A 25734-nucleotide genomic window follows, 5' to 3' on the forward strand; every position below is an offset into this window, starting at 1 on the left:
GGGAAACTGCTCTCTCCATTTCCTCCGCCCATTTCTCTCAGTCCCCCATTCCTCCCAAATCTACTCTTCAAGGGGATGCTCCAAGCAGTCTGGCCTTGATCCTCTTCCCGTCACCCTCCACACCCCTCACATCTAGCAGGCCACCTGCCTGCGGGAGGCGCCCCGTCTTCCCCTGCCGCAGACCAGACCCTCAGGTCTTTTCAGAGCCCCTCCTGTTACCCCTGCAATGCCTTTATCACCTCTGTCCTTCCAGACGTGTGTGTGCATGCATGTGCGTGCAAGTGAATGCGTGTGTGTGTGTCCGTCTGTCCTGCACTCTGCTGGACGGAAGCATCTGTGGGCCTCAAAAGCGATGCATTCTCTCGGAGCGCAGTCCAAAGCAGATGCTGTGCCCTCACTTGGAATATTTGTTCGTATTCCTGTTCTCAGCAGCTAGGACAGTGCCTGGCGCATGGCAGAACCCAGACCATGTTGACAAATGTGTCACTGGCCCCGCACCACCTGGCACCGTCTGCCTCCTCTTCCTACGCTACTCTCAAGTGTGTGAAGACAAATGGAGGGAGGTAAAGGTCTTCTGAGGGAGAGAACAGAGGTCCCGAGGGTGAGGGAAGGAAACAGAATGGTTACAGCTTTAGGAAGGGGGGCCATTTCTGAAAGTGCGTAAATTGAGAACACGACTGAGCAATGATAGGAAGAAGTTAGCAGTCTGAAAAGAGAGGCTCTGAAATCATCAAGTCTCCCTGCTGATGGAAAATGATGCTAAACTTCACTGGTGAAGGAGGGCCAACGTGATAGGTGTCCCCATCAACACTGACAGAGCCATGGGGGAGAGCGGGGGATGCCACTGAGACCATGCTCCCAGAGGGGGATGTGTACTTTAAGAGGCCACAGTCTGTGTGGTTCAGGGAGACCCCCTCCTAGCAGGCTCACTGCCTGCTGTGTGCAGCCTCTCCTAACATGAGTTCTCTGAGCAGGAGCAGAGACGCCCTGGCCTGATGCTTCCAGAAACCTGAGTTAACTGCAGTCTGGTTTGGGAACCTCGAGCTGGCCCAGAACCTGTAAATAAGACACGTGGCAGGTCCTGTACACAGCCCTCCAGGCACAGATCTGGGCCCCCTGATGGCCCACAAAGGATGGGAAAAGCAGAAGACTGGTGAGCTGGCCCACATCTCTCAGCAGGACAGTGGCTGCAGGACAAAGGCCCACGGAGGAAGTGACCAGAAACCCGGGAGGCGGGGGGGCCAGGATGAGACATCACTGAAGGTGCTTTGCCAAACACATCCCTGCCGAATTCACATTCTTTGGGGGAATCCTGGAAGACAGTGCTATTTTTCAGTCTCCTATGAGCCTTCAACACAGTTGCGACTGTTTGATTGCTCAGCGTATAACAGGGTACCCCAGACAGGAACTCCTCTAATGTTGAGTCTAAGCTGGGTTTATTGCTCAGAAAAGATCTCCAAAAGGCACATTCATTCCAACAATGCTCCCAGTCCTCAGTTTAGTAACAACTGTTATGTCTTTTTGAATGCTGTGCTGTGCTTAGTCACTCAGTTGTGTCAGACTCTTTATGACCTGAGGGACCGCAGCCCTCCAGGCTCCTCTCTTTTTCCAGGCAAGAACACTGGAGTGGGTTGACATGCCCTCCTTCAGGGAATCTTCCCAACCCAGGGAACAAACCCAGGTTTTCTGCATTGCAGATGGATTCTTTACTGTCTGAGCCATCAGGGAAGCCCAAGAGTACTGGAGTGGGTAGCCTATCCCTTCTCCAGGGAATCTTCCTGATCCAAGAATCGAATCGGGGTCTCCTGCATTGCAGGTGGATTCTTTACTAGCTAAGCTACCAGGGAATCCCTTTTTCTCGGATATTACTGAACAAAATTGATACAGAACTGCCCATATTTCTACTTCTGGTTAAATATCACCCAGAACTGAATCCCAGTGGACATATTTGAGTTGAGCACTGGTCACTAGCTGGGGTGGGGGCTGACTCCCTGGGGAAAACAGGCTCCCCATCTGAACCAGAACTCACTCTGAGAGAAACAAGCCTATGGTGTCCTAACAAACACAAACCACCAAGGAACCCTATGTGTCCTGAGTTGTGTTACTTCCTTGTGTTAGGCAACAATTTCCTCTAAAAATGATGACACAGAGGGAAAGGGGAAAATGGTGCCCATGGTTCCTTTTCTAGTCAGTCCCGACTCGTCTGTAAACTGAAGTTAAGTTTAGTACATAGGGAGAGTGAAATAAAACCAGATAAGTTTCTTTTGCGCAGTGTTTCCAGTCCTGGCATCTACGTACAAGTTATGAAATATGAACTGGGTAATTCCAGTGGTTCCATACCTGAGTTAGATGCTTTTATGTTTTGCATACTAAACTGATATTACACAATATAAAGAATGAAAAAGTAATGCTAATCATCTAAATTTTTAATATTCCTTTACCTAAAATGATGTTAAATAGCAAATTAAAAAACACCATGACAAGTTAGAGAAAAACTGCCAGAGAATGGAAAATGCTTTATATTTTAGCCTCTTTGAAGGCACTGTCTCTGCTTTTTAAGTAAGGGGCCCACATTTTCATTCTGCACTGGGACCTGGGTTACATAGTAAGCCCAGGTTTCAGAGATATCCAAGGCACTAAGGACCTTCTCAGCCCTTGGAAGGGTTTGAGGGGCTGGGATGGTGGACCCTACAAACTCCCCCCTACCTCTTGCCCTGGCATCGGGCGACCCTGATGCTGTACTAGGATCTGAATCTCCAAGGTGGCCATGAAGTGAGAGAGTTAGGATCCCCTCAGCTCCTTGGTCCTACTCAGAAGACCATCTCTGCTGGAAGCTCGCTCCTGTGTCTGTCACCAGGACCCCGCTGGACTTGACCATGCATACAGTCCTAAAGAGCCCTAGATGACCACTCAAGAACACTGTGAGTCCCTCCGTTTGCTCCGGTGTCCTCTGTCCTAGGACCCGGTCCTGCCACCTGGGGACAGTGCCCCTCACAACCCTCCAGCTCAGCCTACGGCTCTCTCCTTGGCATCTCAGCCCCACTCCCTGGCTGCCTTCGAACTTGGTTAGTTTGCCTGTCTCCTCCAGGCAGCATGGGGCAAGGGCTACACCTGCCTGCTCCCCCCTGGACCCCAAACCCCAGCTCTGGGCTGGGCAGATTCTGAGCCCACAGGGACTGACTGGAGACACCCATGCAAGGAGACACCCACGATTAGGATGTGTTTGGTTATTTGGTGTTTTTTAAACTTCAAACCTAAGGCTTATGTCAGTGAAGCAGTGGATTCCAGACTAGCGGCGACAGCAACTAGGTTAGATTTTTGTTAAAGCATGTGAATGAGAGCGCCAGGATGCTTTAACATAGTGTTAAAGGAGCAGTTCATTATTAATAGCCTAGGTAGATATCTATAAATATTTAAAAAATCTAAAAATTAGTCATTTTTTAAAGAACAAAAATACAAACACCCCCACTTTTCTTAACTTTTCTTCTTCTTATACCTTTGGTTTTTTACCTGAATACTAGCTTTTTTGCAGGCAGAAATTAGAGAATAGAGTAGTTAAGTGATTGCAAAGCTTTCCCTGTTGATTGTATCTCTATAAAGATTACTGATAATGTTTTAAATAATTTATTTGAATTGCACTAATTAAATCTTCTCCAGGTGTAAGGCAAAAGAAAAATGTTTAACATTTTATAATGATCAACATAATAAGTTTATTACTTTCTCTTTGCTAACTTCCATACTAAGCCATCCTCTGAGATGTACACCTACCTATTTTATGAGCAATTTGGGGAAAGAGCACTTCCTCACTCATGTGAGCATCAGTGGCCCTAAGCCCACATCCACTTCAGTTCAGTGTGGCTGCTTGAAGAATTTTTAAAATGATGCTGAATCCTATCCTTTGAACTTTTAAAAATAGTGTTTCCCCTTAAACCTGATTATTCTGAAGCTGCATTAACTCCGACTGGAGAAAGCAGTGTCCAACAACACAACAAAGTGTGGCTTTTGTAATGAGCAGCTCCATAAGTGGAGAAGGTGACGTGACAAAAATCACAATGGACCTCTAGCAAACGGAATCTTCCTGTTTGCAAATGACTTTTTCTTGCCTTGGCCCAACATCCTTGACTGATGAGTGTCCAGCTCATCATGCAAACCCGACCAGCCAATTGCTAAAAAGATCCTTCTCATTTCTGCCAAGAACCTTTCTCTAACAGCCTGTGAAATAAAAACTCCACCGCAGAAGGCTGAATCGGCACCAGCCATGAGATTAAGTCCAGAGTGCAGTGGAGGTCCCTGTTACAGAACGCCTGCTCTGAAACACCACCCCGGGCCGGACAAATCGGGAGGGGGCAGGCCAAGGGGGATAATGCCCCCCAGCCCCCCGGGGAGGGACCAGATGGGATCTAATAGCTCTTTTCTACTACTAATTTCTATGATAATTCTGAGTTGCCACATGGCATATGTATTTTTTTCTTAATCTAAAGACAGAATATCAGTCAATGAAGTGACCAGGATTTTAATGAAAGGTATTTTTCATGAACTGTATCTATTCACATGTGGTATTTCTCACCCACCCCTCGCCCCCACCCTCCAGCAGCGTGTCACTGATGGCAAGGTTGGGAGAAGCAGAGAGACAGAGGTCAAACACAATATGCTTATAATCATTATCAATACTAATTAGAAACAGAGAGATCCTGAGTTGTGTTAGGTCAGATGTGTTTCGAAGCAATTTTATGAAGTCGCCTTAATTTTCTTATCATCAGGGTAAAATGAAGCTTTAAATATGCGGTACCTCCAACACCAACCTGATCAAATGGCTGCTTTTCATGGTTCTTGGCTCCAAAAGATTTAAGATTTAAATTTGAAGATTACAGCAGGCCAACGAATGTTGGAGAAAAAAAAAAAGAATCACACTAGTGAAATTTCTTCTGCCTTTAGAAAGAAGATCAGAAATGAGAGAAGGAGGTATTCAGGATTTGGGGAAATGACTAAAGGATTTCTAGCCACTGTCACTGGCGAGTTCAAGCACAACTCTGTTGAGGGTGCCCTTCCTATCCTCCCAACCAGACACAATGTCCCCTTCCCCTGACCTCCTGGGACACCATTTGTGCTTCTCCAGTGGCACCTGTCACGTTCTCTGATTTATCAGCATCATTTCCTTCGTGGTTGCTTCTGGCAGGTGCTTGGACTGACGCCACTGCATCTTTTCAGCACCCCAACTTACATGCAACAGACTGCAGCAAACAGAGACAAGGAGGAGGGGGGAGGAGAATGAACCTGGGGAGAAACACCCCAGGAGAATGAGCATCTCATCACGGGTGCTGTTCTTAGCACAGACGTATGGGGCTTGATGATGAAAATCAACTCTTCCTAAGTTAGATGTGGCACAAAATTATATTATATAAAAGTATGATGTTTTACTTCAACCCAGACTGAAAAACATCCTTTCTCCCCTCTTGTGCCCAGCTGTTAAGACTTACCTCTTTGCCTGAAGTTGGATGCTGGGCAGGTTAACACGTTACACACTTAACTTAAAAAAGATACAAGCTCTGGTAGAGGGGGATGAGGCACTTGACGGCCCGGCTGGCGTTGATGCAGGTGGCACAGATAAGGCTTGGCAGTAGCTTCCCACTCACGATTGCTCCATCAAACAGAGGCCCAAAAAATGGAACCTGTCAATGCAAAACAGAACAAAACCAGAAGAACACTTAGTATGTTAAAAACAAACAAACAAACAGTAAAAGGTGAACCAAAGACATGAGAACAGCTGCTTGATACACCTCAAATCTGTCAGGACCACGCACACTGCCACCCACAGACTGGGCGCTGGATGTAGGGGACCCAGGTCCAGGGCTTTCGAATCAAGCCAAGCCGGGTTGTGCCACGATGCTCCTCTCCTGCAAACTTATCAGCTAAACTTCTCATGACAGATTGTGACCATGTTCTTCTTTTCTTTCTTGAGCTGTCATTTATGGAAGCAATATTACTCTTTCTGAGCGTTTCCACCGTGTGGATACACTCCAGAGCACACAGCCGGGCCTCAGGGTACACCCCCAGGCTGGCAACCTTCTGAAACTGATTTTAGAATTAGCAATATTTTCACATGGATCCCGATGTGTGTTGACTCTTAAAGGAGATGACACTGTCTCGGCTAACAACCACAAGGTCCTCCTTCTTGAACCTTCTTCCCTCTATTTCAGAGACATCACATCATTCACATTTCCTTCTAATTCTTTAACAGAGACTTGGCTTTCCTTCGCACCTGTGCCACCCAGGGTTTGGGTGCCTGTCTTTTTTTGGATTTCTTTTTCTCTCTTTCACTTTTTTTTTTCCCGTATTTGAATTTCATCAACTCAATTCACTACTATGGAGACTGTCAGCTCCATGAAGTCAAGAATAGGGTCTTCCTTATAACTCCTGTATTTATTCTTATCACTTACTTACTTATTTGTTCAAAAAATATTTATTATCTGACAGATACTGTCCTATTGACTTGGGACACAGCAGTGAATATAAAGAAAAAAATTCCCGATTTCATTGAGCTTAGAACTTATTGGAGGTTTTGGAGAAAAGAACAGTATAAAGACATCAAATATGTAACATGTTAAGCATTAAAGTGGGCTTCCCAGGTGGCACTAGTGGAAAAGAACCCACCTGCCAATGCAGGAGATGTAAGAGACACGAGTTCGATTCCTGGGTCAGGAAGATCCCCTGGAGGGTATGGCAACCCACTCCAATATTCTTGCCTGCAGAATCCCATGGACAGAGGAGCCTGGAGGGCTACTGTCCATGGGGTTGCAAAGAGTCACACATGACTGAAGCAACTTAGCACGCACACACAGGTAGTAAAGTGCTAAGGTGAAGCAGAAGGCAGGGAAGAGCAATAGGACTCTCTAGGGGAGAGTCCTTCAGTTAGAGGTCACACGACCAGGGGGACGAGGGAGGGCGGGCTGACTTCCAGTGTATGAGGACGGCTGATACGAGAGCATTCCAGGCAGAGCAGCAGCACACACGATGCCCTGGGTGGGGGGCGGAATCAGTGTGTTTCAGCAACAGTGAGGAAGCTTCAGTCTGGTTGGAGCTGACCTAACTTGGAGATGATCTTTGCAAATGAAGTGATCAGGAACCTAAATGCCCAAGTCAGACAGGGTAGGATGCATGTTTGTATACTTGGGGTGGGGGCAGGGATAGAGCATTGCAAAAAGATGGGGGTAAAGGGGGCGCCTGTGAAGAGTAATGGCAACCATGATCACAGTCTCTGTGAAAGGAACTTTGTCAAGTTACAAAATAATGTTAGAGTAAGATGTCAGGATGGAGAAGGTAATGGCAACCCACTCCAGTACTCTTGCCTGGAAAATCCCATGGATGGAGGAGCCTGGTAGGCTGCAGTCCATGGGGTTATGAAGAGTCGGACACGACTGAGAGACTTCACTTTCACTTTTCACTTTCATGCATTGGAGAAGGAAATGGCAACCCACTCCAGTGTTCTTGCCTGGAGAATCCCAGGGACGGGGGAGCCTGGTGGGCTGCCGTGTCTAGGGTCACACAGAGTCGGACATGACTGAAGCAACTTAGCAGCAGCAGCAGCAAGACATCAGGAAGAAAAGACAGGAGCGGAAAGCCTCTATGCATGGTGGAAAGGGCATGTGGGGAGACATCAGGGATCGGGGACCAGTGAGAGTTGGTTTTCCGTGACATTCCCCCCGAGAAGCTGGCTCGTTACCCTGAGGTCAGAACTGCCTCGGCACTGATGGACAGGACCGTCCCTGGAGACTTACCACTATGAACACCACTGGCTTCACCCTGAATCCTGCCCACAAACAGGAGAACGGACGTATTTGAGGGCATTTCATGAATACCCATCCCCCAATTAAAACTATCAAGAAAAGTTATCATGAACAATGAGAGGATCAAGTGCCAGACTGGAAATAACCAAGGGCCAAAATGAGAGGTCAAAAGGGAAAGCAGGGACCTCTGTGGTTATTCATAGGACTGTAGGCTCCAGGGATGCTGGTGCACAGACAGGCCGGGCCCTCTCGGGGACTTCTGCACATGAGCAAGGGCTTCCCTTACTAAACCGGTTTGCCACAACTACTGAGAAAGAGCTCTAGAGCCCGTGCTCCACAACAAGAGAAACCACTGCAATCAGAAGTCCAAATACCATTATTAGAGGATATGCCTCACTCACTGCAACTAGACAAAGCCCGTTTGCAGCAACTAAGACCCAGTGCAATCAATCAATAAATATAAAAAATAAAAGATTTCATTTGTTCCTCTCTAAAGCTCTTTCTTTCTAAACTAGATCTGTGTTTCTGATCCATATAATTTTCCTTCTTTTTTGATGAATTTATTGCAACATTTCTTATAAGGCAGGTCTACTGGTTACAAATTGCCTGACTTCTATGCCAAAGAATGCTCAAACTACTGCACGATTGCACTCATCTCACACGCTAGTAAAGTAATGCTCAAAATTCTCCAAGCCAGGCTTCAGCAATATGTGAATGGTGAACTTCCTGATGTTCAAGCTAGTTTTAGAAAAGGCAGAGGAACCAGAGATCAAATTGCCAACATCCGCTGGGTCATGGAAAAAGCAAGAGAGTTCCAGAAAAGCATCTATTTCTGCTTTATTGACTATGCCAAAGCCTTTGACTGTGTGGATCACAATAAACTGGAAAATTCTGAAAGAGATGGGAATACCAGACCACCTGATCTGCCTCTTGAGAAATCTGTATGCAGGTCAGGAAGCAACAGTTAGAACTGGACATGGAACAACAGACTGGTTCCAAATAGGAAAAGGAGTACGTCAAGGCTGTATATTGTCACCTTGCTTACTTAACGTTTATGCAGAGTACATCATGAGAAACGCTGGACTGGAAGAAACACAAGCTGGAATCAAGATTGCCGGGAGAAATATCAATAACCTCAGATATGCAGATGACACCACCCTTATGGCAGAAAGTGAAGAGGAACTAAAAAGCCTCTTGATGAAAGTGAAAGTGGAGAGTGAAAAAGTTGGCTTAAAGCTCAACATTCAGAAAACGAAGATCATGGCATCCGGTCCCATCACTTCATGGGAAATAGATGGGGAAACAGTGGAAACAGTGGCAGACTTTATTTTTCTGGGCTCCAAAATCACTACAGATGGTGACTGCAGCCATGAAATTAAAAGACGCTTACTCCTTGGAAGGAAAGTTATGACCAACTTAGATAGCATATTCAAAAGCAGAGACATTACTTTGCCAACAAAGGTTCGTCTAGTCAAGGCTATGATTTTTCCTGTGGTCATGTATGGATGTGAGAGTTGGACTGTGAAGAAGGCTGAGCGCCGAAGAATTGATGCTTTTGAACTGTGGTGTTGGAGAAGACTCTTGAGAGTCCCTTGGACTGCAAGGAGATCCAACCAGTCCATTGTGAAGGAGATCAGCCCTGGGATTTCTTTGGAAGGAATGATGCTAAAGCTGAAACTCCAGTACTTTGGCCACCTCATGCAGAGTTGACTCATTGGAAAAGACTCTGATGCTGGGAGGGATTGGGGGCAGGAGGAGAAAGGGACGACAGAGGATTAAATGGCTGGATGGCATCACCGACTCGATGGACGTGAGTTTGAGTGAACTCCGGGAGTTGGTGATGGACAGGGAGGCCTGGCGTGCTGCGATTCATGGGGTCACAAAGAGTCGGACACAACTGAGCGACTGATCTGATCTATTTGTCTGAGAAAGTATTTCTTCTTTCATTTCTGAAGAATACAGAATTCTATGTTGGTGGGTGTTTTTTTTTCTTTCAACACTTGAAATATTTTACTCCACTTGCTTCTAACTTGCATGATTTCTGGCTAGAAGTTCAATGTAATTCCTAGGCTGGAGCCTTTAGACTTATTTTTGTCCTCTGGCTTCTTTTAAGATCTTCCTGTTATTTTTAATTTTTGTCTGTTTGGGCTGCTTTAACAAAGTACCATAGACTGCTGCTGCTAAGTCGCTTTAGTCGTGTCCGATTCTGTGTGACCCCATAGACAGGGATTCTCCAGGCAAGAACACTGGAGTGGGTTGCCATTTCCTTCTCCAACCATAGACTGGGTGGCCTATAAACTCTCACAATTCTGGAGGCTGGAAAGTCTGAATCGGATGGCTAATAAATGGATGGCTGTCTTGTCTCTGTGTCCTCACATGCAAGAAGTGGTAAGGAAGCTCTCGGGTCCTCTTCCAAAAGGCCACCAATACCACTCCCAAGGGCCCCACTCTTATGACCTAATCACCTTTACCCCTACCCCTAAATACCATTACACTAGTGGTTAGATTTCAAAACATGAATTCTGGGGTGTGAGGGACACAAACATTCTGTCTACAACGTGTAGTCTGAATGTGACACATCTGGGTGTAGATGCTTTTGTACTTATTCTCCTTGGTGCTATCTGTGCTTCCTGGATCTGTGGTTTGGTATCTGTCTTCAATTTGGAAATTTTTCACATATTGTAAGTGAAGGGAAAGTCACTCAGTCGTGTTCGATTCTCTGTGATCCCCAGGACTGTAGCCCACCAGGCTTCTCTGTCCCATGGAATTCTCTAAGCAAGAATACTGGAGTGGGTTGCCATTCCCTTCTCCAGGGGATCTTCCCAACCCAGGGATCAAACCCAGGACTTCTGCATTGCAGACAGAGTCTTTACTAACTAAGCCACTAAAATACATGTAATATAAAAATGTATTTATGTTATCATTTCAAATATTTCTTCTGTCCTTTCTCTTTCTCTTCTGGTATTCCCACACTAGGTGTATATTACCCTTTGTAACTGGGGCTTTCCAGGTGGCTCAGTGGTAAAGAATCTGCCTGCTAATGCAGGAGACACAAGAGATGCGGGATTGATCCCTAGATTGGGAAGATCCCCTGGAATAGGAAATGGCAACTCACTCCAGTATTCTTGCCTAGAAAATTCCATGGACAGAGGAGCCTGGTGGGCTACAGTCCATGGAGTCGCAGAGTTGGACACGACTGAGCAACTAGGCATGCACACACTCTTTTTAATTATCCTGCAGATCTTGAACCCTGTTCAGTTTTTGTAATCCTTTTCCCCCTTGGCATTTCAGTTTTGATATTTCTACTAACATATTTTCAAGCTCTCCATTCCTTTCTTCACTCATTCCATTTACTGATAAAGCCATTAAAGACATTCTTCATTTCTGCAACCGTGCTTTTGATTTCTAGCATTTCCTTTTAATTCTTTCCTGGAGTTTGCATCTCTCCGCTTCCATTACTCATCTCTTCTTGCATGTTGTCCATCTTTAGAGCCTTTAGCATATTCTTTTAAATTCCTGATCTGATCATTTCAAAATCTTTGCCATATCTGAATCTGCTTTTGATGCTTGCTCTGTCTCTTCAAACTGCGGGTTTTTTGGTGGGTTTTTTTTGCCTTTTAGGATGCCTTGTGATTTTTTTGTTGTTGTTGAGATTGATTTACATGATATGCCAGATAAAAGAAACTGAAATAAATAGATGATTAGTGTAAGACTTGATGTTCGTCTGGCTAGTAGTTAGCCAGTGTTGATGACTGCTGTGTTTATGGTTTGCTGAAGCCATAGATGAAGGCATCAGACTCTAAAACTTGCTCGGATGCCTCTGTTTCCGACTTCCCTATTGTGTCTGAGCTTCCCCAGGGATTTTGCGGATAAGGTCTCAGATGTGCGGCTCTTTTGGATGCTTCCCATTACTATACAAAAGCCCAGCTGATGTTGTGATGAGGTGCGGGGGAGAAGTGTTCTACGGATCTGTCATAAGGTCCCAGCCCTAACCTTAAAAAGAATCCAGTAATCAGTGAGATGGAGCTGTGATTAAAAAAAAAAAATCATGAAGCTAACTAAACAATAAAAATCCAACCACAACGAACAATCAACTAATGAACTTCAAGTACAGCACAGAAAGTGCACGTCTAGTCCTGGGGGCAGTGGGCCTGTGTCCTGATCATGGAGATGTTCTCTATGCTCCTAGCGTCCCGGCCTGCCTTGCCCAGATTTAGCTGAGGGCACATGCAACCACACGCAGGAGCTTCAGCAGGCACTTGGGTGCATGCTGAGTGGTCAGAGAGGAAGGCCCTTCCTGCTGAGGTCAGCTGGGGCAGAGGATGAAAACTGCCCACTTTCTGACACACAGCAGGCTCTTCCAGTGGCTGCTCGCACATTTACACAGGCTGACTCTCGCCAAAGGAGGAGGAGAAGACAAAGGTGGGAAGATGTAAATATCAAAGACCAGCTGAAAAAATGGAAAACAATGCAACTTTTGGGGAAGATCAATTGAGAGGGAATTCTTAATAGCTAAATTGTTGTGAAAGATAAAACAGGAGCTAGGAGTTAATAATAGGCCATAGATTTTTTTTTCCATCTGTACTGAAGCTTATGTTATAAATAAATAAATGTTCATTATTATTCTTTGGCAGCAGTTTTTGGGTGACTCAGACAGTCTTTCAAAACTGGACAAAAGGAATAATATAGATCCTTCTATCCAGGGAATTCCTCTAATTAGGAGTGGCAATGAACTAGAGAAGAAATCTGATTTTGATGTAACATCTGCAAATGACAGCTGCCTTTTCACAAAGTTCCCAGTGTCATTCCTCCACCTAAAAACCTCCCAACAACAATAATAATAAATTACCAAACCAGAACATATTGCAGTTATCCATTTAATAACATATTTAGTGAATTCTAGTTGTTCAGTGTCTTTAATTATCTTTTCAAAACAAATAATTCTTTACATATTCAAAAATAAGCAACTCACCTTCCTTGAGAATGTCCCCAAATTATTTGAAAATGTATGACTTAATCTCAAAAAGGACATTTGGCTGGGGTTGAGAGAAATGTTTAAGAAATATTTGAAATATTCAAACTGCACATTTGAAACAAGAAGAAATTTACACAACCATGTTGTAGTCAAACACATCCCCTTTACAATAAAGTCACCCTAGGAAAATATTTCCTTCCAAAAACGGGTGCCAGCACTGGTTACTCAGGATCCCACATGTGCAAATGTTCCTGTGGCTTCTGGTGCCTGGACCCTAACCAGCATCCCGAGTACGTAACTTGCTCTCAGTGAAGGTCCTGGGTTAGCTGTCTTCCTGGAGACACACACACACACACACACAATAGCTGCTGAGCCTGCAGGAGAGCCACAAACTACAACAGCAGCCTCAGGGCAACTTAGGGAAAGGATGGGCATCTAGGAACAGGAGGTTCCAACAAGGGCCTCTCCTCTTAAAGGGGTGCTTAGAATCCATGGAAGATGGATGCTCCCCAACCTCAGTGTTACAACTGAGGAAGCTAAGGTCCAAAGATGTTGAGAGACTTGCCCAGGACACCCTTGCGGCGGAAGCACAAGGACTGGAACCTTGGGGTCCCAGCTCCTATCCTGTTACCCACCCCTGCCTGTGCTTCTCAGAAACGATGGAATCATCATATTTTCGTCCCAACCCCGTATCTACCAGGGCCAAGTAAGGAGATCCTAGAGAACACCAACGTGGTTTGCATTTACAAAATGGACAATCTGCTTGGGGTGACAAAAAGGACCCTTCCTCAAAGCCTCCTCTTGTCCTAAACTACTCCTGGTCAAGGCTGCTTCGGCTCATCCACCCTTTGGTCAGAGAGTCACCAGCCAATCACTAAGGTCCCTGGAGAGAAACAGCAAAAATGCTAAAATGTACCTTCACAAATTCATACAAGCAAATGAGCACCCACAGTGTTCTGAGTTCCCCTGTTTTTTCCAGTCACTTGAAGAAACAAAGTAGCACGGTATCCCCCTGCTGCAGGAGGTTTTATGAACCACTCTCCTGCGGGACAAATTGAGTGTTTTAACAAACCCTGTAAATCTCACATTCTGCCCTGGGTGTACGTCTTCCCTGACCACCAACTTAGAAAAAAAAAAACACCACCACAAGTCTGGCAATAGCGTATTTCTTTTCCGTGACTAAAGAGGCGATGTCCACAGTATGGGAAAACCTGAGCGAACTATTTGGCCAACCCAATATGTTGGTAAGCACACTGATTTTTCAGTAAATTTATATGTTTTAAAGTTGGATGAAAAGCTCAAGAAGGGAATAGACCCTCTCAGATCCCTGCCTCCCGTGAGCACAGCTACGCTCCTGCAACCTACTGTTTTGTAGAGGCTGTATTATGAAGGCAAGGCGGGTTCTGCCAGGCACATAATTTGTATATTTAAGGGAGGTGTATGGATGAAAAAGCGAAATATGTTCAATTTCAAAGGCCTTGGAAGCAGCGCTGTCTGTGAGCTTGTATTACAAACAGCCCCGCGTTATTACACAGGCCACTAATGAGGCCCAGTGAATGAAAGTACAATTTGAATATGCATGACTCTGTCCAGTGAGCAGGACTTTTGTGTACTGATGAGATTTTTTTTTTCTTTTTTCTTTTTCCCTCCTAAAAAAAACAAAAAGGATTAAAATTATTCTTAGGGAAGTATGGCTACCCGGAGGCCAGTATAGCGTACTCAGAACACAGTCACACCAAGTTCAGATGAAAGATACAAGTCCTCCACAGATGCTCTGATGTGGTCATTGTGGAAAGTTGTACACGTCCTTGTCCTTCAGAGAAGGATTGTTCTTAACTTTGAGCAGCTGCGTCATGACAATTTCTTAGCAAAAATATTGATTTTGGTGGCAATCCCTAAAAGTGGGCAAGGTTAAATAAACCTTTCGAGCACAAAGCCTCCCCTTCCGTGGTAAGGCATGCTGGTTAAAAGACTGAGGAATGGGTAAATTATTGCACCAAATGGCTGAGAATTAATCTCTGCTGACTAGCTGTAATCTAACGAGGCGTCTGTGTCCCCGGGAGCCCACAGAGCGTCCCTGGCGGTATGTGTAGTGTGTCGGGCCTGCCTGACACCCTTTGTCCCCGCTCCCAGGCGGCCTTTCCCCTCATTGTCCGTAATATCCTCATGCATCTGGGACACGTGGAATGCATTCATACTAACAGACTTACCATTGTTTTCTCTCAGAAGCTTTGTTGAGCAAAGACTGCATCGTGGTTACTGATAATTATATTGCTTAATTAATCAAGACAAAAAAAATTTGCAAATCATTGCCCGGTTGCCAAGCAGGGAGATAAAAAATGACAACAATACAAGCTGAAGCAATATAACAAAAGTAACAGCTATCTGATCAGAAATTCTTATATAATGAAGCTATTAATGCTAAATCGGTTAATGTTAACATTGCTCCAGGTGTCTCTACTTAGATGCAAACAAAAAGGCTAACATTATGGATATAAAAGGCCAAATGTTGCCATGGATTCTGTAACCTGATAGAGAGGACAGCCTTTTCATTTGATTAGGGAATGCAATTTAAATACCAGGGACCGAAGCCAAACAAACAGACTTTCCCTCCACAAGCCTCTCGCATTCACCCTGAGGTCAGTGGTTGGCGAACAAAAGGTCAGCCACACTTGCCCTGGAAATGTCTGGATTAATTTTATTACATTGTAATGGTTTGTCCTTTAAATGTGGGGATAGCACTAAATTTCCAGTTGGCCATTATTCTCTTCTTTCCTTTAGGCCTTTTGAACTAAAATATTAAGAAAGCGATTTGCTCGATTCATCTTGTCAGAATTTATGGCCAAATTTATAAAACTTACATATTTTTTAAAAGAAATTTTAAAAGGTATGATAATATTTGTTTTCATGCACTATCATACTTTTTAAAAATCACTTTGACACTATAAAGTGAACTGAAATACCTTTTATATTCTTAATTTGCTCTAAAAATAAAGGTGACATTTTTAAGACATTAAATGACATTTTAGAGGGCCATGTTGAAAATGAACTAATAGAGCCAGTTAATCCATACTAAATATTAAAGAAACACATTTGCCAGTTTGGAAAGCCACAGGATACTAAATTTATCAGTTGTCTAATATTAAAATTTTCAGTTTAATTTTTTAAATTAATGTCCTTGGACACACGCAAATGTTATTAGCAGTAAGAGCCATTTTCTTATACAAAACTTAACACTTCACACACACAGACTTGGACCAAAGATCACACAAATATTTAATATGAAAAACTTTTGGCATCTCCACTCCTTGAAAAGAAAAGAGGGTTCTCTTTATGTCAGGCTCCTCACCAGCCAGAGTGGGGACTTTTCTGAGTTTAGGAGTTGTCCCGCAGTCATTATTTATTCTATTTTCATGGTAGTAACTATAACAAAAAACAATAATAGCAATAATAATAAAAGCTATTATTATTATCATCATTATCAACTCTTAAGTAGCTTTTTCCTCTGGACCAGGCACTGATTTAAACACCTTTCATTTCTTAGCTCATTTAATCTTCACAACTTGAACACTTTTAGGTTATAAATCCCAGGAAAGTTTTGCCTCTTATTTTTAAAGCTGAAAAAGAGTATATTTAGAATAGTAACTTTTAGCTCCTGCAGGAGGACAATTTGGAATGGAAATGAAGGTTGTACTTAGTATCAAGCCAAGGCACGTGTCATTCCCTTGAGGAGAGACAATACACTAGAGGTTTACTGAAAAGACTACAAAGCCCACCTTGGATTAATAATTCCCAAACAAAATCAAGTCACTGTACACAGCGCTGTTAAATCACCACTAAAGGCAGGACAAGGGCGGAAACAGAAGCCAATCTAGGTCCTGCGCTCAGGACACCGAACGGTTCTGGCCGTTCCCATGATGGATACCCAGCTGAACCGATCGGGTGGGAAGACGCATCCATCTTTAGAGCCCCGACATAGACTGAGCCTCAGGGGGGCCCAGCTTTTTAGGACTTTTCCAAGATCCTTTAGGACTGACCCCCGTTAGCAGCGGCAGAGGCAAGGCTGGATCCTCTACCCACAGTCACCCATAAAATGCTAGATGTGACATGGTGCTCATTCAGATATTATTATTATTAATCAAGATGCCCCAGACTTTTAATCATTTCTTTATATTACAAAGTCTTAAACATGAAAAACATTTAAAAAACCATACTGTCTTTACAATATAATTTTCAAAGAATCTCAGCAATAAAATACAGAATTCTGTGCTCCTGATGAAAGAATGTTTGAAAAACCCCAATTCATATTTAATTCCTATACAGCACGTGTAATTCATGTACGTGTCAAGTGGCCCCTTTAACATATCGATTAACACTGTTTTTCAGTAACAGGGAATCATATGGCAAACCGCTGTACAAGTCACAAGGAGAGTGTGGTGAAAACATACCTCGGGTTTCTTGGTTATCGCGATAAAGAACATGTGATTCTTCATGGGGTAGATGATGATTGAAACGTCTCCGAAGGCGGTGGGGATGATCCCGCTGCGGTAGTCCCTGGAGTGCTCGGACCAGACGATGTGGACTTCGTCATTCCCCAAGTGACGGAGCTGCAAGGGCAAATTGGCTCCTTATTAATCAGAGTGATCACAGCACTTTATGAAGGGTCTCGGCTTACAAATTGAATTCTTATACTCAGAGGCAAAAATAATTCACCACCGAAAAAGGCTACAACACTGATGCCTTCTATGAGGATTTTTAAAAAAGCACAAATGCATGAACAAAAAAAACACACAGCTCGCCTTCCACGAAACACACTGGAACCAAGAGAGGCATGTGAGCATCACAGGTACATGTGGCTGCGTGGGGACAGGACCTTTTCCAGGATTTGTTAAAAATTTAATTTGATTCCTGCAGCAAAGCCTGATGCTTTATGTGGCTGAGTGTGTTTCTACACAATGGACAGTATGAGTCTTTTATTCCATATTACAAAAGAGCTTCATAAGGCTCTTAATTTGATACTGATTAAGAAAATAAGATGCATATAAGAGAATAGAAGCCATTATAACACAATCATTACCAAATGTATAAAAACCAGATTTAGGACAAACCTTTAAGAAAAAGTATATATAATATTACCTTTGTCTAAGAAACTAGGGTTGCTGCTGCTGCTAAGTCGCTTCAGCTGTGTTCGACTCTGTGAGACCCCATAGACGGCAGCCCACCAGGCTCCCCCCATCCCTGGGATTCTCCAGGCAAGAACACTAGAGTGGGTTGCCATTTCCTTCTCCAATAACTAGGGTTACTTAAATTTAATAAGAAACTAATATGAAGCACTAGTACCTAGCTTTGAAAGAGTGCCTTACTGCAGAGAAAAGTCTGTTCACACGTACATTTTGTTCTGTCTTTCCACTAATGCTCTGAGATCACCTTTATGTAGTCTAACAAGGAGGCGAGGGGCTCAGGAAGGCAAGCGCCCCACCCCCCACCACAGGTGCAGAAGCAGCGTGGAAGCTGGGCGGGGGCTTGTAATCCATGCACCTCCATTGCCCATGGCCATCTAGGCTGCGCCCCAGGGCAACAGCTCTGTGACAGCGCAACTCCCCTAGCCCTCCCATTTATACACAAGAGGCCATGCGGTCCAAAGCTGACGAGTCAGAGACTCCTGGCCTTTCTGGGGAGGGCTTCCGGTGCCTTCCCGGAAGGGACCCTCTGCGCATCCATCAGGGAACAGCTTGGGCCAATGCAAGAACACCCTCCCCGGAGTTCCTGCACAGTGACTGTGCATCTGGGGCTGGAGGAGTGCAAGTGAGTTCTTGGGGGCAGGCCTGGCTGTGAGTCAAGCAAACTCGATTATAAAAGCTAAAATGCTGGCTGAAATTGAAGTCCTAAACCCATAGGGACTGGCTGGTGAGACCCTAGGATGCCTACTGAGAATGTGAATCCTCGCCCCCGCACACCCGCCTATGCCCGTGACATAGCCTGTCTTGCTTGCGAACTTATTTAACAGGTGAGCCCTGAGCAGAACTAAATTTAGAGGTTCTTAATAAAATAGAGATGTCGTATCAAATCAAGCATTTTGTCTTACAGTATAAAAAAGGATGTTCTCAAATACCGTATATTTAAAACACACTAATATAAATGCAATTTCTTTATAGACTCTCTGACCACAAGGGGAAAACCTGAGGTCATCCCAGCAGGCCTCCCTTCTCTTCACGAGGTCGTAAGGGAGGCTGGTTTCCTGCAATGCCTGCTTCTTCCTTCCTCTGTCATACCTCTGGGGACCACTGTACCCTTGCACCTACAGTAAGGTGAGGTTCAAGCTCGGGCGGCCCCCACGTGAGGCACTTGATTCAGCTGCGTCTGAACCTGGGCTCTGGGACGCACTTTACTGCGAGTGCTGAACACGAGGTGTGATGGGTGTGGAAAAATTCAATGACATCCACAACTTTCTAAATGTAAAATAACCCAGCACATAAGTTTTTCCTTCTCCTCCTCTCTTACATATAAAGACTAGAAGGGTAGCAGGCAAAAGTTGAGGCTGATCCCTTACGTAAATAGTTTTAAAAAAAGACCCTGGGTTTTCACAGTAACATTAGGCATCTCTCTACTTCTAGATATCCATTTTCCTTTCTTTTTCCCTTTCAATAAAACATGCAAGGAGTTCATGACGCACTCCTAAAATTTACTCTTTTGGAGTCAAAACGCAGCAGTGGCTCACCAGCGGCACAATAAAGGCATGTTTTTGAGGGAAATCGGAGTGGTTTCAGATGGAAACTTTGGGAGGAATTTAGAGCAGGAGAAGGTAACTGAGGGCAGGGGCTGCCCGGGGGCACACATCTGCCCTGCTCGCCCCATAGAGAGAGACAACTTTCTGGGTAGTTCTGTGCCCCTCGCTGCAGGGTTGGCACATGCTTCTGAACAGGACCAACACACCCACTGAACAGCCTTCCTGCATGGCCGTCCCACCAAAGGTCGGCACCCCAGAACCTGCAACAGCTCCCTGTCCAGACTCGTGAGTCGCAAGGCATCAGCTCTGAGGTAATACAGTGAGGACTGAGATTTTTGTAGTTAGCCTCCCTTTTCTAAATTAGGTAACTTGATCACATAACCCACAGAAGTCTCCTGGAACTTCCCTGACAGTCCAGTGGTGAAGCTGCTCCCTGTCCAGACTCGTGAGTCACAAGGCATCAGCTCTGAGGTAATACAGTGAGGACTGAGATTTTTGCAGTTAGCCTCCCTTTTCTAAATTAGGTAACTTGATCACATAACCCACGGAAGTCTCCTGGAACTTCCCTGACAGTCCAGTGGTGAAGCCGCCCCCTTTCCAGGGCAGGAGGTGCAGGTTGGATCCCTGGTTGGGGAACTAAGATCCCACATACCCCACGGCCAAAAAAACAAACCAAAAGCAGATGCAATATTGTAACAAATAAAGACTTTAAAAATGGTCCACATCAAAAAAAAATTTTTTTTCTCCCAATTCTGTTTACAACTGTATCCTCAGGACGGACCAAGAAGGATGAGATCACAGGACCAGGTCCACACTTCTGGCGTGGTGACACTGCAAGTGGTCATGACACAACGTTCACCGCCTGAAAGCTGCCTTCATTGTCACTTGCCTCAGACCTCTGCACAAGTCATAGGTTAATTCGCCAATGCGCAGAATTTAGAGCTGAGGCCATGGAACCAGTTGCAGATACATCAGGCGTGAAGAGCAAGGACGCACCCTCTTCCGTCCATGACGAGAACATGGGAAGGAAGTGCAAGTAGGAGTCACCCGGCCAGACTGTCAACCACGTCAGAACACCCAGGAGTACCCCCAAAGCTTCAAAGCGCAACTCCGTCTAAAGGGGGTTTCATTACAGAGACGTCACTATGTGAGTTTTGGAGAATTCCAATGACGGGCCCTCCAGGGAGAAACTCGAGCCCACGGGTCAAGCTGATGGGAGTGGTGTGTCGTCTGCACGAGCCATCCTTCACGCCAGCTACTGCTTCAACTGCACAAGAGGCTCGACAAACGCTCGGGGCTTGAGCCTTCAGAAATCAGTGCCTGTCCTGCCACTTCTCACCCTGACAGGGCTGTGCAAACCCTCTGCCGGGGCCCCTCTGCCCGCTGCTGCCAGGCGGCGCCCACTGCTGACACTGGCCCTGGTACACACCTAATGGGCTGACCTCCTTTTCCGACTAATTGCATTACGTCGCCAGCTGGCTCCAGAAGGAGTCGTCTGTTTGATTGAAGAATTCCTGCTCCTCAGTGGGCCCGGCTGCTACTTTTACTAAGTAACAGGCAGCCCTGACATCCCCATTGTTCGGCCGACAGTATGCCCATCCTAAAATCTAAGTTTTATTTGTAAATTAACCAGGAAACTTCCTGCCAGAGCAGTGCTGCCTGGAGACTGATAATGTGGGCCTTTCATCCCCTCCACTCGTCCTGTATCACTGCCAATTTGTTTTTTATGCGCTGGCCAGCCTCGGGCTATAAAAGCCTTGTAAGACATAAGTGCAATTATAGTCCTGGAGTCAAATGAATTGGACAAATCCAATAGCACAGCTCTGTCCCCACTCTGCAAACCCCTACAGCAGTTAGATTAGCTGTGAAAAATCTAATCGGGCTGGAGCTAACGAATTTCTGCGGTGAAGGATCAAGAGTTCAGTATGGGGTTGCCACCAGATTGCAGGGTTGAAAAAGTGGCCCCGTGACGGGGGCAGAGGAGAGCATGAATCACTTTAGAATTCTGCAGCTCATTTTTAAGCTGTTAGGGACAATTCAGTCGGAATGAGACGAGGAACTGTGGGGCCGCTGTTCTTGTGACTGATTTCTGGTTGAGCTGTGAGACGTCCTGATAGAGAGAGTTTGTCACTAACGATGCTAAATCTTGGAGCAGCAAAAGGGATCAGCTGTGTTTGCCTGATTACAGTAGGGAACCTTACAGCCCAGCCAAGCCTCGGAACAGGATTTATAACAGGGTGTTTTTATCAAGAAAACAGTCTTTTCTCAAAAAAAAAAAAAAAAAAGGCAATCCTACTTAGGAAATAATTCTTTTAAAAGTTTAAAATATAAAGCAATCTTGTAACAAAACAGTTTTCAGTCATAAATAAGAAAATCATAGACTATGGTGACGCACTTGCAGAGTAGCAGCAATTTACATGGTAATAAAAAAAATGATGTGTGGGTCTTGCCTGAGGCTTCCCAGGTGGCTCAGTGGTAAAGAATCTGCCTGCCAAGCAGGGGATGTGGGTTCAATCCCTGGGTCAGGAAGATCCCCCGGAGGAGGGTATGGCAACCCATTCCAATATTCCTGCCTAGAGAATCCCATGGACAGAGGAGCCTGGTGGGCTACAGTCCATGGGGTTGCAGAGTCGGACTGGACTTAGTGACTGAGCATGCCTGAGAATCTTGCCTAGGGTCTGGGTAATCTGAGATCACGTCTCTGTGGGCAGGGTCCCCTCCACTAAGAACACCACCACCACCAAAACCTAAGATGTGGAGGCAGCTCCATAGGCCCTGAGGAGCCGGTATGTGGCCACTGAAGGAAAGTCAGTCAGGCTCTGCACATCCAAGACCCCTGGTCACTGTGGGAGGAGTCTGATCATACCCTGATCTGACCACTGAGGTCCCCTGGTCACTGTGGGAGGAGTCCGATCATGCCCTAACCTTACCACTGAGGTTCCATGAGTACGGCCACCTACTGTGTATGTGGTCCGGATGGCCACGGCTGCAGTGATGAAAGAGCAAAACCACAGAGAAGAGAAAAGAGGCAGGTAGAGGGAAGCCCGCAGGCCAGTATCAATCACCCACCTAACGGGCCAGGAAGAAGAGTCCATCCAACCAGTGGGCAAGGATGAGGGCTGCTGGGTACCAGCTTGGTGCTCAGCAATTTTGCAGGCGTTGCCCACCCACTGCCCAGCAACGCTGGGACATGAACTGTGTTTTTAATCCCATTTAATAGATGGGAAAACCGAGGGAACTGGCTGACGAAGGGAATGACTACACACTTGGAACCCTGGCTATAGACACTTCCCTGCCACCTGACACAACACCGAACTGCCAGTCTTAGCATCAGAATGGTCTGCTTTCCACCCTCCAGGGGATGCCTCAGTTCCTGGGATCCTTGTTGGAAGAGAGGGCTGTCAAGAGGGGGTTCTGGGCTCAGCCCCTGGCACCAGCATGTGAGGCCCAGTTGTTCTAATCTGGAAACACAGACATGGGTTAGATTTCTAGGCTTCCTCCCCAGAGTAAAATGTCCTCTTCTTTTAGGGGCCCCCTCACTTCCTGCTGGTCAGCTGAGGTGTTCAGCCTGCAGGTTAGAACGCACGGGGGGCCCTGGAATGCTGACTCCCAGCTGGAGGATGGAGGTCTCCTCTGAACTCGAGAGAAAACTGCCCGCAGGCCCCATGCTGATGGAGAACAGGAGTTGGGGCCGTGGGCAGTAGCCCACCTGCACTAGCCGTTTTGCAGATGGTCTGCCAAGTGACCCCCTCTGGCAGCCCTGGGGGGCACCAGCCTTCTCCAACCCCAGCCGTAGAGGGTCCTTACGTCAGATGAGCTTGGCCAGCCCGAGAGGTCAACAGCATAACTTTCTCTCAGTTAATAGTCACGGGAGAGAAGATCCAAAGTTAACAACATCGAAGATGCTTCCTTCATCTTCATCCCAGGATTTAAGACTTATACGACTGACCAATTTTCCTGTTATCTTTGTCTAGTTTGTGCCAAGCAGGATATTTCAGATTAATGACAATGGTAGCTTGAGGAGAGTGACCCCAGGGCTGTGTCCAGAGGAAGCCAAGTGACACATCACAGACTTTGCTCTGTCCCAGGACAGCCAAGCGTGGTCCCCAAGGAGGCTCCTTACCTTTTTGGTGAGCGAGTCGTCTGAGTCTGACGGCATCCGAGTTGAGACGTGGAAGATGACTTCCACGGTCGAGGTAGCGTAGTAGGGGGCGGTCTGGCCCGTGCTGCCATTGCGCTGAAGCCCGCCCATGAACCCACAGTGGGTTGACAGGTCCACCTGATGCAGGTCACAAGGGAAAAGAGTGAGGACCGAACAGGAGCTGTTCTTATTCACTAAGCAGGAATGTGCTTGTGAATTTTTTTTTAATCTATTTTCATTTTTATAACTTTCTGCTTATAAACAATTGTAATACAAAGTTAGATGAAATTAAAGATTAAATAAACATTAACTCAATAGTCTGTAATGACCTATATGGGAAAAGAATCTAAAAAGAGTGGATATGTGTATGTGCATGTGTGCATGCTAAGTCGCTTCAGTCATGTTCAACTCTTTGCGACCCCATGGACTGTAGCCCTCCAGGCTCCTCTGTCCATGGGATTCTCCAGGCAACAGTACTGGAGTGGGTTGCCATGTCCTTTTCCAAGAGATCTTCCCAACCCAGGAATCGAACTCGAGTCTCTTGTCTCCTGCACAGTGGCACTTGAGAAGCCACTAGTTCACTGTGCTGTACACACATTATACAAGCTAACATATATAATATATACACATTATATAAGCTAACGCAACGTTATAAATCAAGTATACGTCAATACAATTCTCTTTTAAAAGATAAAAAAATTAACAATGAAAGGGCTCCAAAATCCTACCTACTTTAAAAAAACCACTAGCAAAGGTTTGATGCATATTCCTTCAACTTTATTCCCCCAACACATAAATATGTCTGTATGTAGAGACATGCACAGAGCTCCCTTGTTGATGGATTTGTGGCATTTCTGCTTTCTCCAATAGTCCTGGTGTGGTCAAACTAGAAGGAGCATTCAAAGCAGTCTTTCAGGTCAAAGGGTACAAATGTTCCCAAATTTAATAACCACTCCTAAACTGCCTTTAAAAAGGGTTGTTCAATTTATACAGCTGCCCAAAGTCTCTGACTCATAATTCTTTTTCAGGCTAAGGTATGAATATTCTCTTCTTAGTACTTAGATTATCTTTCAATATTTTGTTTTTACTTTTCATAAACCTCTATTCCTTCAGAAAAGCACCTGTGGTAACACAACTGAAAAAAAAAATAAACAGAAGAATTTCTTCTGTGCCAAAGACAATCAATATATGCACTGAATTAATCTTATAGTCTTTTCTTAAAATGATAGTTAAGAAATGCTTAGTTTAGAAATGTGAGTTACATACTACATATATTCCATGACAAATAAGAAATCATTTTATTAGTAAGACGAACAATTTACTGAAAGTGTAATAACTATTTCAGACTAAAATCTTCTTGACGAGAAAGTACATGGTCTTGACCTTGATATGCTCTTGTCCTGTCTTCATCTCCTTATCAGCCCCTTTGCTAAATGCTCAGCTCTCAGAGGTAAGTCTCACTTAGGTACCCAGAGAGCTTCCCACAGCACAGATGATCAAGAAACCAAAACAAAAGTAATGAAAAGTAAGAAAATTATTTCAGATATGTTAATTTCTATTTTAACTATTCTGGATTCTTTTAGAATATGTTCTGGAGATGTATATGTGTATGTGTGTGTGTGTGTATAAATGTATGGATATCTTTCCGTCAGAAAATCATTTAGCCAAGAAGAAACAAAATTTTAAAATATCAACCACCCTGGGGTCTACCTGAAGGAAACAAGTTGGTAGCAAAACCATCACAGCTACTGTCAAGTCAACTTTTGACTCCATCCAACTCTTCATTTTTCACCCATAAGTCATTGATTTCTTCTCCAATTTCCATACGGGGACCACAGTCATTGCTTCCCTGCCCATGTCTGTCTTCTCTTACTACATACTGTCTACAGTTGGGAGAGCCAATCTGACTATTCAATTCACATAAAAAGCAAATGAAACAATATTAAGAGGAAAGTTAAGGGGGAACAAAAGTTTATGTATAAAGTATGAAAAAAGACTACCACAAGAGGTCAAATTCTATACACCCTTCAACTCCAGAACTATATATGAATGTAAAAACGCATACCATCAACATCTAGCTTACATACATCCTTAGACAGTGCTGATG

The 25734-nt window shown here is 44.9% G+C and overlaps 1 protein-coding gene across 13 annotated transcripts in view; it reads right to left on the minus strand.

The window, feature by feature from the left end:
• The window catches only part of RALGAPA2 (Ral GTPase activating protein catalytic subunit alpha 2), a 280569-nt gene that overhangs the window by 72600 nt on the left and 182235 nt on the right, over positions 1 to 25734 (minus strand). For all 13 annotated transcript variants that reach the window (XR_011466483.1, XR_011466481.1, XR_011466480.1 and 10 more), the window contains 3 exons: positions 23610 to 23765; positions 17208 to 17366; positions 5542 to 5669 (listed from right to left, as the gene is read on the minus strand). Coding sequence is in view for 6 of the 13 variants with exons in the window: in XM_070381165.1 (XP_070237266.1) it covers positions 5542 to 5669; positions 17208 to 17366; positions 23610 to 23765 (443 nt within the window). In the remaining 7 variants the exon portion in view is untranslated. The remainder of the gene's footprint in view (positions 1 to 5541; positions 5670 to 17207; positions 17367 to 23609; positions 23766 to 25734) is intronic.

The sequence above is a fragment of the Bos mutus genome, chromosome 13, assembly GCF_027580195.1.
Source record: "Bos mutus isolate GX-2022 chromosome 13, NWIPB_WYAK_1.1, whole genome shotgun sequence".
NCBI classification, from domain to species: Eukaryota; Metazoa; Chordata; class Mammalia; order Artiodactyla; family Bovidae; genus Bos; species Bos mutus.